Source organism: Vigna radiata, chromosome 4, assembly GCF_000741045.1.
Source record: "Vigna radiata var. radiata cultivar VC1973A chromosome 4, Vradiata_ver6, whole genome shotgun sequence".
NCBI classification, from domain to species: domain Eukaryota; kingdom Viridiplantae; phylum Streptophyta; class Magnoliopsida; order Fabales; family Fabaceae; genus Vigna; species Vigna radiata.
This window is the reverse complement of record NC_028354.1, coordinates 20,352,832-20,364,720: the sequence shown is the minus strand read 5'-3', so window position 1 is coordinate 20,364,720 and position 11,889 is coordinate 20,352,832. Positions and strand designations below refer to the sequence as shown.

General features: G+C 33.1%; 2 protein-coding genes across 6 annotated transcripts; both read left to right on the top strand.

The window, feature by feature from the left end:
• Positions 1-328: 328 nt before the first annotated feature.
• On the top strand, positions 329-8,439 carry LOC106758161 (NADPH-dependent diflavin oxidoreductase 1). Of its 4 annotated transcripts, XM_014641098.2 has the most exons (12): positions 329-626; positions 731-808; positions 1,099-1,203; positions 1,467-1,558; positions 3,264-3,448; positions 3,943-4,040; positions 4,671-4,745; positions 4,934-5,044; positions 5,446-5,568; positions 6,333-6,452; positions 7,414-7,630; positions 7,718-8,439. In XM_014641098.2, the coding sequence occupies exons 1-12, from the start codon at positions 498-500 to the stop codon at positions 8,245-8,247; spliced, it is 1,863 nt and encodes a 620-aa protein (XP_014496584.1). In that variant the 5' UTR covers positions 329-497; the 3' UTR covers positions 8,248-8,439. The 4 variants fall into 4 exon arrangements, with proteins under 4 accessions (XP_014496584.1, XP_014496585.1, XP_022635841.1 ...); XM_022780120.1 differs by lacking the exons at positions 329-626; positions 731-808 and having other exon boundaries at positions 1,129-1,208; XM_014641099.2 differs by lacking the exons at positions 329-626; positions 731-808; positions 3,264-3,448 and having other exon boundaries at positions 1,101-1,203.
• Positions 8,440-9,507: 1,068 nt separating this feature from the next.
• LOC106758837 (vicilin-like seed storage protein At2g18540) lies at positions 9,508-11,628 on the top strand. Of its 2 annotated transcripts, none has more exons than XM_014641831.2 (3): positions 9,508-9,651; positions 9,849-10,209; positions 11,076-11,628. In XM_014641831.2, the coding sequence occupies exons 2-3, from the start codon at positions 9,850-9,852 to the stop codon at positions 11,244-11,246; spliced, it is 531 nt and encodes a 176-aa protein (XP_014497317.1). In that variant the 5' UTR covers positions 9,508-9,651; position 9,849; the 3' UTR covers positions 11,247-11,628. The 2 variants fall into 2 exon arrangements, with proteins under 2 accessions (XP_014497317.1, XP_022635840.1); XM_022780119.1 differs by having other exon boundaries at positions 9,526-9,624.
• The last annotated feature ends 261 nt before the right edge of the window (positions 11,629-11,889 follow it).

The following is an 11,889-nucleotide window of genomic DNA, read 5'->3' as shown; positions in this document are numbered from 1 at the left end:
ATGTTTAACGTTTTTACATCATTGTGGTCATGGATTAGTTATAAAAAATATATTACATCGATTCTTAGTTTATGTTTAAAGAGGTAGATAGGAACTAATTATATTTAGTCTCTTGCTTTAAAATGTTATTAATATCATATAATTAGTTTATATTTTTATTTATGGCTTCTTAATTTTTTATTTCCCCTCTGTTTTCGTTATAATTTAAAAAATAATAATTCGATTTTGGTCTCTTAGCAAAAGTAAAAAAAAAAGAAGTATATTTTATTGAGATTATAAAGATTACTTAATTTTTCTAATTGAAACTGTGTTTCCAAATAATTTAAGAGACAAATCATCCGCCTTTTTCCCTTTTCTCTACTTGCTTCCTCTTTCTCCCCATTGCTCGGCCACCTGCTCCGGGAGCTAGTAGCCAGGACGCAGCAATACCCTACCAAAACCCCTTTTTCCGATTCACTGAAAAGCTCTTAGCTTTGAATTTATTGAAGGTGAAAGTGATGCATAAACTCCTCATATTGTATGCCACTCAGACCGGCAATGCATTGGACGTAGCCGAACGTCTTTCTCGCGAAGCTGAACGCAGAGCTTGTCCCGTCGGCCTTCTCTCCCTTGATCAATATGACCCTGTATGTGTTGCAATTAAATGAAGCATATTCTGTTGGGTGTGCCAAAAATGTTATTTTGAAATCGAAGTTTAAGTTTTTTGTTCAATGTTGTTGCGTTTGTACAGAGTTTGTTACCGCAGGAGCAGGCTGTCATTTTTGTTGTTTCCACAACAGGCCAGGGGGATACACCTGATTCTATGAAGGTGACTAACTTAAAAGGGTCTTGATTTACTGTTTACTTTTTGTTTTTTTCCAAAACTTTTAGTAATGTGATTTGAAATTGTTTTCATAATTCAATTTAAATGTGCCTATAGTTTAAAGTTTTTTTTAACATAATCATTCAATCAGAGTGTTGTGTACGTTAGATATATTGTTGACATTTTATCTACGTTGGCTTCCTATTAGTTGACCGTGAGAATCAATACACTTCAGTGCATGAAAATTAAACTCTTATTTTAGCTTGTTTTTGTTTATTATACTTTTTCCTTTGCAGGTGTTTTGGAGATATCTTCTTCAGAGAAACCTAGGCCGGCATTGGCTTAATGGGGTTTCTTATGCGGTTTTCGGCTTGGGAGATTCTGGTTATCAGAAGTACAATGTAAAGTATTAATTCTTGCACATTTGGTGGTGTTCAATTTGATGTATGAAGTGTAACACTCATAAGTGCTGCATTGATTATTGACTATGTACCTCTTGATGCTGAAACATTGTGAGAATGTGGGCATAGTAGGCACTGGACAATAATGAAATTGACTTAGTTACACTACAATTTTTATCAAAGCGTTTTTTATTGTCTTGCCAGGTATATTTATTTTCTTTAGTTTGATGCTTTGGATAAAACCTTGTTGTGAACTGTTACAGTTTGTTGCGAAGAAGCTAGATAAAAGATTAATGGACCTTGGAGGAACAGCTATTGTAGAAAGAGGCTTGGGAGATGATCAACACCCTTCAGGGTATGGCTACAAGTTATATTGCAATTGGATAATTTTACTTAGCATAGTTCAAACATACACATCTATGCTTGTAAAGTATGAAACATTGATGTTGTTAGATTACTGATTCATCTATCTAGAATGTATTAATTGAGTGTTCAATTATTTTTTATTTATAATCGATTTTCATTCAAACCCAAGATTACTTCTCTTATTATTTATGATTAATCGTTCTTCCTTTAGTTGAAAACATATTATCTAAACACGAGTAAAATTCTAATATCTACAAGGTATGGTCGGTGCAATGAAAAGGAGTTTGAAACATCTATTCTAATGTATAAGGCCAAGACCTCGAGTTTGGTCTCCAGCGTCTCCCACTAACGTCAGTAAAGCAAAACGATATATAATATCATTCAAATAATTATTACACAACTTTGAATTTCTGAACTAGATGAAGAAATACTCAAAGAGATATTAAGTTTATGTGGCCAACAATAAGGCATTTAAATGTTCTTACAAATTACTGCCCTACTTTAAACATCTGAACTAGATATAGAAACATTTAAAGAGAAGAGTAAGTTTATCGGGCAAAGGGAAAGTATCTCTAGAGCTCAAAAACAAAGAGGCATTAAGTTAACATGGGAAACAAGTAATGAAGCAAGGACGCCATCCCTTTGGTTACCAGATTTGTCTGCTGCTAAGAACACTCGAGTCTAGAGAGATGAAGGACATAACTTTATCTAAAAACAAATATTAGGCCAATGAAGCAACATTGTTATAGATTTTGATAGAATGATTCAAAGGATTATTTTAATTTTTCAAATGCTTTTGTAAGCAACAGTACATCTTTACACATGTGCATCCAAACGACAGAGGAAACGGAGGGAATTTACAGCCGAGAGAACAATAATAAATCATCCATAAAGAAGGAACAAGATGCATCTGGTAAATATAAAATGAAAAATGATGCCAAGATGATGATCCCTGTATGTGACTGAATGGTGCCTTCCTTTATACAGCCGTAAAGTGGTTATGAACACTACTCTGTCCCAAATCAGATTGAGAACCTAATTAAAAAAATTGAGCTTTAAGCTCCACAGAAAATGCACTAAATTTAACTAAACAGAAGACTGCCATTTGACACCATGTTCTTTCCTTATTTCTCTAAATAATGTTAACCTTACCAGGTGATACTGTTGTGTGCATTCTGCTTCAACAAATGAACCAAATTTTAAATGCAGCATGTTGCCAGAAAGGTTTTACATTTTTTTGACAAATCCTCCAAACCTTACTGGCATAACTTGTTCTATAGTGGAAGGACGCCCTCAAGCCTCACTTAGACATCAACTAACTTGTTTCATCAGAAAGTAGCTACTTACTTGCACGACACTATGTCATGATAAGTGACAATTGTTTCTGAAATTGAGTAGTTACTACTATTATTTTTCTATACTCTTTAATTTCAAAAGGTCACAGTGGCAAAAACTTGGGTACTTTGAGTTATGCTCTATGGAAGATATGAATCTACCTTTAATATTTTTCTATTAGAGCTTCCTACTACCTGCTATTGAGAACTTTGTTATACTGAATACCTCATGTTTTATAATTATTTTTTTAATTAAAATTATTATATTTTTAATAAAAAATCAATGTTTTCTTCTTCATTGTATGTTGTAATACAAACTGTGTTTCAAGTGACGACTAAAGATGGTATAATTATTTGTAGCTATGAAGCTTCTCTGGATCCTTGGATGTCTTCTCTGTGGAGAATGTTAAATATGATTAAACCACAATTCTTACCAAATGGTCCTGATGTTGTGATTCAAGATGCAGTTTTGATTGATCAACCCAAAGTCCAGATCACATATCACAACTCTGAAAATCTTGAGTCACGTTTTTCTAGTACTTCGGGTATTCCAAACTGGTTAAGTTCTTGGTTGACTTGCAATTTTTCCATATTTGTTACCTCCAAAAGTCTTTGCATGTATGTTGCTTTTGTTGTTTATGATTCACAATCTCTTTGAATTGGGTAGCGCTCTTCTATGCTTAGGTATTTATACTTTTCATATCAAGTAATGAACTAGTCTCAAATTTGTAAAAGTGCTTACTTTAATTACTTCAATACATAATCATTTTATGGAATTATTGACATGTTATTGGATGTGGGATATGAGTTCTGTGTTTGAATTGCTTAGTCTCACATTTGGGAAAAAGCAGTACACACACTTATATAATACTCCCAAAGGTGTGGAAATTTTGCTTTGGTGTTCTCAAATCTGTTTATGCTGCATTTGGTTGAGCTTTAGCTGTAATGGTTTGGTGGAGTTACACATTTTTACCCTCATTGTTGAGAAGGCTTTTTTTTTACTGTTATATTTGACTAGAATAACATGTGACTCTTTCAGATTTAACATGTCTTAGTATTCAAATTGGAAGTGCTCGATCAGTGCACCCTGGAAAAGCATTGTCTGACAGATGTACACCTGGCTGCTTTCTTAAGATGGTATAGGATAAGACACTGTATCATTAGTAGTTGTAAACAATATTTAGAATATGCGCATTCTACTGATCATTAGTGTTCAGTAACAGTTTTCAATAATTGGGGTGTTATGGTCCACTAATAAACAGTTTATAGTACATAGACCAATGCACCATCTCTGCTGTAGTATAGAATAATACGTTTGATATTTAGTATTTTACTGGTTTACATTTATTACAAGTTACAAATGAAATGTTTTTCGTGTGAAAACTATTTTATCAGCATGTGTGCGAGAAAGGAGCCACTGACTCTATGAATTTAACAAATCTACTTTAAAAATAAAATTGTATGATATTATATTGAATTCTTGATGCTCATACATACAGAATTTTAGATAAATCAAATGTTTGTATGTCAATTTTATTGTTAAAATTTCCGTGTATTTTACGAACTATAGTATCTAATCTATTAAAATTGATGTTGATTGATGAAGTGTTAATTGGTCCTTAGAACACGCTGAATATTGTAGAGTTGATTTTCTCAATGTGTTTCCTAAGCTTATATATTTCATGAATAAATTTTTCTAAAACTTATATACCACCTAGTCATCTGTTTCTGTATCATACCTCACTTTATTTTGTTCTGATCATGCAGGTAAATAATCTTCCTTTGACCAGATCAAACTGTGGAAAAGATGTTCGTCATTTTGAATTTGAATTTGTTTCACATGTAAGCTACCCTTTATCTTTGTTTTTTAACCTTGTGGCGGATAAATGTATAAACTTCTTAGTGTTGAAACACATTAAGAACAAATAACAATGCTTCATATCTTATTTTTATTTCCCATAGTGAAATTCCTGCTGCAAAATTATTCATCCACCTGATTTGAATCATGAAATGCATTATGGTTTCCTCAGGCTCTTCGATATGAGATTGGTGATGTCCTTGAGATTCTACCTGGTCAAGATTCGGCTGCAGTTGATGCTTTCGTTCAACGTTGTAATTTGGATCCTGATTCATTCATAACTGTAAGTAATTCAGTATTAGTTAATATTAATGTGGTTCTCCGATCTTCCTCAGTCAGCATTGACTTCACTTTATCCTGCATCGTGTCTAGACATAAATGTAACATTCGAACTATGTTTGATACATTTAATCAGCTAAATGACATCTTGTGAACGTCATATACAAATAAAAGAAGCAAGTCTTGTGGTTGTTTCTGCCATTACTTTCTGTTTTCAGGATCTCTGAAGCCATGTTTTCGCTGAAAATTTTTCTATCTAGGAATAGTATAACGATATAGTTGCCTGTTTTTGCTTGTACTTCATTTGCATGCATGCCTTGTACCTGATTGGTATTTTTGTTATTAAACTTTTTTTTCTTTAATGTGTATGTGCATTTTACTGCTAAGATATCTGCAAAATTTCAGGTTAGTCCAAGAGAAGTGGATGATCACAATGCCCATGATTCTAGAATCCCTGTCAAATTAAGAACTTTTGTTGAATTTTCGATGGATGTAGCTTCAGCTTCTCCACGGCGTTACTTCTTTGAGGTGAGATGTAGTAAGTTGTAACAGCACATTTTTTAAGCCATTTTTAAAAGATACATAATTAAATTCAATGCTTTTCTTTGTCATTTACTTTATGTTCTTTTTCTTTTCTTTTTGAAGTTCTTAACCTTAGATTAGATGCTTAATGAGTTAATAAATTGCTAGAATTAGTTGCTTTGTGTAATCAAACAGAAACTCACAATGACCGAGGAATTTTGACTTTTCAGTATATGTTTTGTCTTGGGTTTCTTTCCTACACAAATATCCACTAAAAATCCTAGTTAGCTCAGACTGTCGACCTTTAGATCAAGTCACATGGCAGGTCAAACCCTATATCAAATGCAAGCCTCTTCATAATATAGCATTCACCTAGTAGAACTAATAGCACACATCTTGGCTGTGGTGAGAAATAACCTCTGACCATCTAAGATAGAAACTGAAATCAAATGCAGCAATCCTGTGTTCTCTTAATTTTTAATATATGTTAGTGTTAATTTATGTAAAACCTATTATGCGACATTCTATAAAACAAGATTCATTCTTTTTATACCTGGGCAGGACATGTTTAATTTTTTGTTCGAAGATGTTATGTGTGATGTGTATCTTATAAGTTTGTTATGAGATATGATGATTTCTTAAGTATTTACATACAGGAAAGAAGCATGATAATAAACGCACATCAGCTTGGATATTTGAGTTTCTTCACAACTTATTAGATTATAACTTCTTGCATTAAAAGCCAACCTAGTATTACTGTTATGCTCCAGGTTATGAGTTTTTTTGCAACAGCAGAACATGAGAAGGAAAGACTTAAATATTTTGCTTCACCTGAAGGAAGAGACGACCTTTACCAATATAACCAGAAAGAAAGGAGAACTGTTCTTGAGGTAAGGTCAATGAATTATGTCATGTATGATTTTGCGTTGTGTCACTTTATTGTCATTTTTACACACTGAATTCTCCTTCGTGTTAAGCAGCTTCTAAGAAAGTGGGAAATGGTTAAAGGGTTGCGTCTAAAACTGGTCCATGAATGTAAAAGAATTAATGAAACAATAATTGATAAGATTTGGTGGTTCTTAAGCTTATATTCAATACGATGCATATGTGTATATATATAATGGGAGCATATAAATATTGGCTACCAAGATTAGTGATATCAGACAGATATTTTTAATAAAGTTTAAAATCTTATGTAAGAGAAATTATCAGATTACAGTTTCAGTTCCAGTCCCAAAATTCTGGTTCTATTTTGAAGGTAATTTGCGTTTTCAAATTAAATTAATAGCTTTTCATTTTATTCACTCTCAATGATATGACTCATTTTTCATTGGCATGAATATGCTAAAGTTGAATTGGGACGATGTTGATGTAATGTATGATGAATTACCTATTTTATGTTTTAGCCTTGAAAATGTTGTTATCTGTTTTCTTTAAAAAGGTATTGGTATTTTGGGTGAATATGTGAGTACTATAGGCTGGACATGTTATTTCGGTAATATTATTTTGGCACCATTGTTGTGAAGGACAGAAAATTAAGTGAAATAACCGAGGGGCTTCATTACTTAGGCTAGGAATGCAGAAGTAGATACCAAAATTTGTAGCAGTTCTGTGATTTTATTTTACTCAATCATGGTTTGTTTTCTTTCTTGGAAAATAAAAGAAATTTCATCGGAAGGGAATGATAATCCAAGAGGATATCATAGCCTCCACCCTGAACTGATGGTTTTATAATTTACCTACCATTTAACAATTATTTAGATATTCCTTGATTCTCTCTGTTTTTGTTTTTTGTCTTCTTCATTTCAAACTTATGCATATGTCTGTTCTCCATGTTTGGTGGTCAAAAAGGTGTTAGAGGATTTTCCTTCTGTAAAAATGCCATTTGAGTGGCTAGTCCAATTGGTTCCTCCTCTGAAACCAAGAGCATTCTCCATATCTTCTTCTCAATCAGCTCATCCCAATCAAGTACACTTGACTGTGAATGTAGTGTCATGGACAACACCTTACAAGAGGAAAAAGAAAGGACTGTGCTCCTCATGGCTAGCTGCTTTAGATCCTTGCGATGGTATGAAGCAAAACAAGCCACTTATAGCATTTTAGTAAGTAACCATCAGTATTACCTCTACATATACTTTTTTCCTCTTTCAAGCAGGTATCCTTGTTCCAGCCTGGTTCCATAAAGGTTTGCTTCCTGCACCATCACCATCACTTCCCCTCATACTTGTTGGACCCGGAACAGGATGTGCGCCTTTCCATGGATTTGTAGAGGAAAGAGCAGTGCAAAGTAGAACTACTGCAACTGCTCCAATTATGTTTTTCTTTGGTTGCTGGAATGAAGAGGGTGACTTTCTGTACCGTGACTTTTGGTTGAGTCATTCACAGAACAAAGGGGTGCTTTCAGAAGCAAAGGGTGGAGGTTTCTATGTTGCTTTCTCAAGGGACCAGCCCCAGAAGGTTTATGCTCAGCATAAGATGAAGGAGCACAGCCAAAGGATATGGAACCTATTAGCTGAGGGAGCTGCTGTTTATATAGCAGGTTCTTCAACTAAGATGCCTGCAGATGTAACATCAGCTTTTGAGGAAATTATATCTAAAGAAAATGGAGTTTCAAGAGAAGATGCAGTTAGGTGGATTAGAGCATTAGAAAGATGTGGTAAATATCATATTGAGGCATGGTCTTAGAACAAGTCATGAATTCCTTATACTTATTAGACCTTTGATAGTGCAATCATATCCAACTTTAGCTACCTTACCCTCATTCTATTACTGAGTTTTTTCATTCTATCTTTATTCTTTGATCATATGAGAAGTGTATGCATAATAATAACATTTTAAAAATTACTCCAAAGAAATCATTCAGAATTATTCTATAGACTCTTTTTTAAACAAAAGAAACGCAAAATAGACTCTTCTTTTCTAGCTTGCAAGTCAAATAAAAAGGAAGAATTGAAGTAAATTGGAGGATCGGATTATTCAATCCGTTCTAGCTCTGTTTGTGGAAATGTTTAATTAAAGGTGAGGAGTTTTTTCTTCAATTGATCTTCAGTTCTCTTGTTGTATCTTGTTAATACATCCAGCTTCAGATAACTTTAACCAAACGTTAGTTTTTCAACGTGGTTGTTTTATTCTAGGGTCACCGAATTTGCATCGTACGTTAGATTTTCTTGAATTTGGATATAATTGATTTCAATCCCATGAGAAGGGTCTGAAATATATTGTCAGATACATGGAAACTGAATGCAAATTTTACAAATTCAGGAGCATTGTGAATTGATAAGCAACTAACTCAATTCTTATTAAGATTTCAAAAGGTCCATCAAATTTTGGTGATAACCTTCTTGATTTTAAAACTATTCAAACTTCTAGATATGACCATTGATAGTCTAAATACTTTTACATAAATATATTAAATTTAATTTATTTTTCATTCATATGTATATTTATGTTTATATATTTATATACTATTTTTATATTATTTTAAAAAGTTATATATATCAAATTGTACTATCTTATAATTTTGAATAACATTTTTATATTGTTTTAAGAATCAAAATCAAAGATGATTTAAATATTTTTTTTTATCTTTTTAAATATTTTTTAAAGACAGAACCTTTATGTTTTTTATATTTCAAATACATAATGATTGATCTAACTATGACTGTGAACCTAAATCAAAACATTAACATCTATCATGGATCGATCAAATGTTCTAAAACGAACCTTAAATCCTTTATTTTTAGTTAGACATCAACTCCAATAATGAAATTACTCTACATACTTGTAGTTTATAAATATAAGTTAACTAATTTTTAATAATTTACAAATATAAGTCAAACTAATTTTTTAATATTTTCCGGAAGTTTCCAAAATTTTAGAAGTGAAATGTATATCTTAATGTAACACCATATTTTTAGAGATTACATGTATCCTCTTCAAAATATTATAATATATACTTCATTACCAAAGTCCAAGCAACGGATATATAAGTGTTGTGTAAAGGCAACATTTTTATAAGGAAGAGGAAGGGTATGTTGAGTTATTGCGGTCTTTCTGTTTGAGGTATTTTGTAACCCTATTTTGAGTAAGGTAATTCACAGTCTCTCTCTATTTGATTTCAATGCTTGATTTCTCAATTACTAATACATATCATGTCATATAATACAAATTTAATAGCAAAACAAAACAATCTGTTTTACAACTGCTTCAATCGCATTGCCCTCATCCTGTTTGTGAAATTGCTCCCTTAAACTCCTTCTTTACGGTTGTGTTTTCGGCGTGATTAGCATGTTCCGTTCATCGCTCCGCTCGTTTTCGACGTCGGCGAGGGCGTCACAGCAGCTGGAGAACCACAAGTTCCTCCCTCCGAACTCCTTCCTGGGAAGCTGGAAGGCGCCACGGGACCCCAAGGAAGCGGAGGCGCAGCTGGCGATGCTGAGAAGGGACTACGCAAAGCAAGTGAAGGAGGTTCGAAAGGAGTACATAAGAGAGATGGAAGCGATGAAGATTGAGAAAGAGCGCAAGGACGAGGCTCGCCGGGAAGCCCTCAGAATTGCCAACGAAGAACGCAAGAAGCTCAAGGCTCAAGCCGCTCAGCTCAGAGCCCAAGAACGCGACATCGAACGACAACAGTTTCGACAAATGTTGGTATGTTCCTCCAATCCAATTGTTTGGACAAAACTTATATGCAATTCATTATTGGTACAATTTGTTTTTGCCAATGTGCATGGTTTATGTTCGCATTAAATATCAGCATAGGTTACTGAGGTGATACTTCAATTTTGATTATAGTACAACGCTAAAAAGACCCATAGTATGCTTGCTGAAAAGTTAAAATGAACCTGGATTTACTGGCATGTCAATTTGTTTTATTCATATTTCAATTTGAATGTTTAAGGCTCAATTTCTGGATTTTAATTTAATATTGAACTCTAAGTTCACTCTTCATGTGTGATGCGTTATGTTTTGTTAGCATCCTGTTCTGCTGAATACATTGTTCTTTCTACTCTGTGAAAACAAGCATAAATCTGCAATAGGTTTCTGGAGATTTAGCCTTTAGAAAACTATTCTTGCTGTACTTGAGGTTGATTTTAGTGGTAAAGAGCTTAGTCTTAACTACAATATGTGTTCTTAATTTCTCTCTTTGGATACTTTGTTCTTTGTACTGCAATTGTTTGTCAATTGACGAAATATTAAATTTTTTGTTTGTGCTGCAAATCTGTCATTCAAGTCTGTTATGCAATTGAAACTATTTCTATTGTTTTGCTTTTTTATTATGAATTTGTGCTGAACTTTTATAAAAGAAAAATATTGCAATGTTCATTTCATGCTTTTCAGTTAAATTTCTTACATTCATGTCTTTAGCTTACTCTTCTTTTCAAAAGCTTTCCAAAAGTCTGCTAAATATGAGCGGTTGTTTCTTTAAAATAAGAGAAACCAAACACACGGCCAGGGGCCGTCTTAATTTTGTTTATTGTTATATTTATGATTGATATCTTATTTTTGTGAACCAGTTAAAAGAAAGAGCTGAGAAACTTGAAAACTGGAGGATGAAAGTCAAAATGCATGAGAATAAGAAAGAAGAGAAGAAAGAGTTATTGCGCCGACAAAGTTCAATGTGGATTGATGAAGAGATACTTGAGAAAAAAGTTTTGGAATCTATCGAAGTTCCACATTTGTTTTGAGGTCTGTGATATCTTGTTAGTAGAATTTAGTCCTATGAAGCACCCTCGTTAAGATATTTCTTGCATTTATAGAATTACATTCCAGTTTTTACCCAATGATATTTTGGGGATATTCAGTGTTTGGTTTTGGGATAAAGAGTTTTACTCAGCATTACAATATTAAATTGCAATGATATTGAATCTATTCTAGTGGCTAATAATTGTCAACTAGCTTCATGTACAACGACTTAGTGTGGTAGGGAAACTATAATTGAGATCCTGGTTTGGCCTTATTGAGGTGATTTGTTGTTGATAACACAAATCTGGTGATCATGGTATATGCCAGAATGCTATTACAAACTTCAAATGAAAACCGTATGCACTGGTTCAAAACCTTCACTTATTTGTTATTTATTGATTTGCCAGGGTGAGGTTCAGATTGAGATGATCTCCAAATGTTTGAGTTTTGTAAGTATGTGAATGTGTCCTGGCTGGAGTCCATTAAAAGTATTAAGAAAATATAGTTGAGACTTAAATACATTATTTTTTTTGTCTGTTTCATGCATTTGCAACTTTGATCTCTATAGAAACTTAATAGTACATTTAATCTTCCACTTTTTCAAAATTAAGCAAGTCTAGTCTACTGGTTAGATGATATATATGA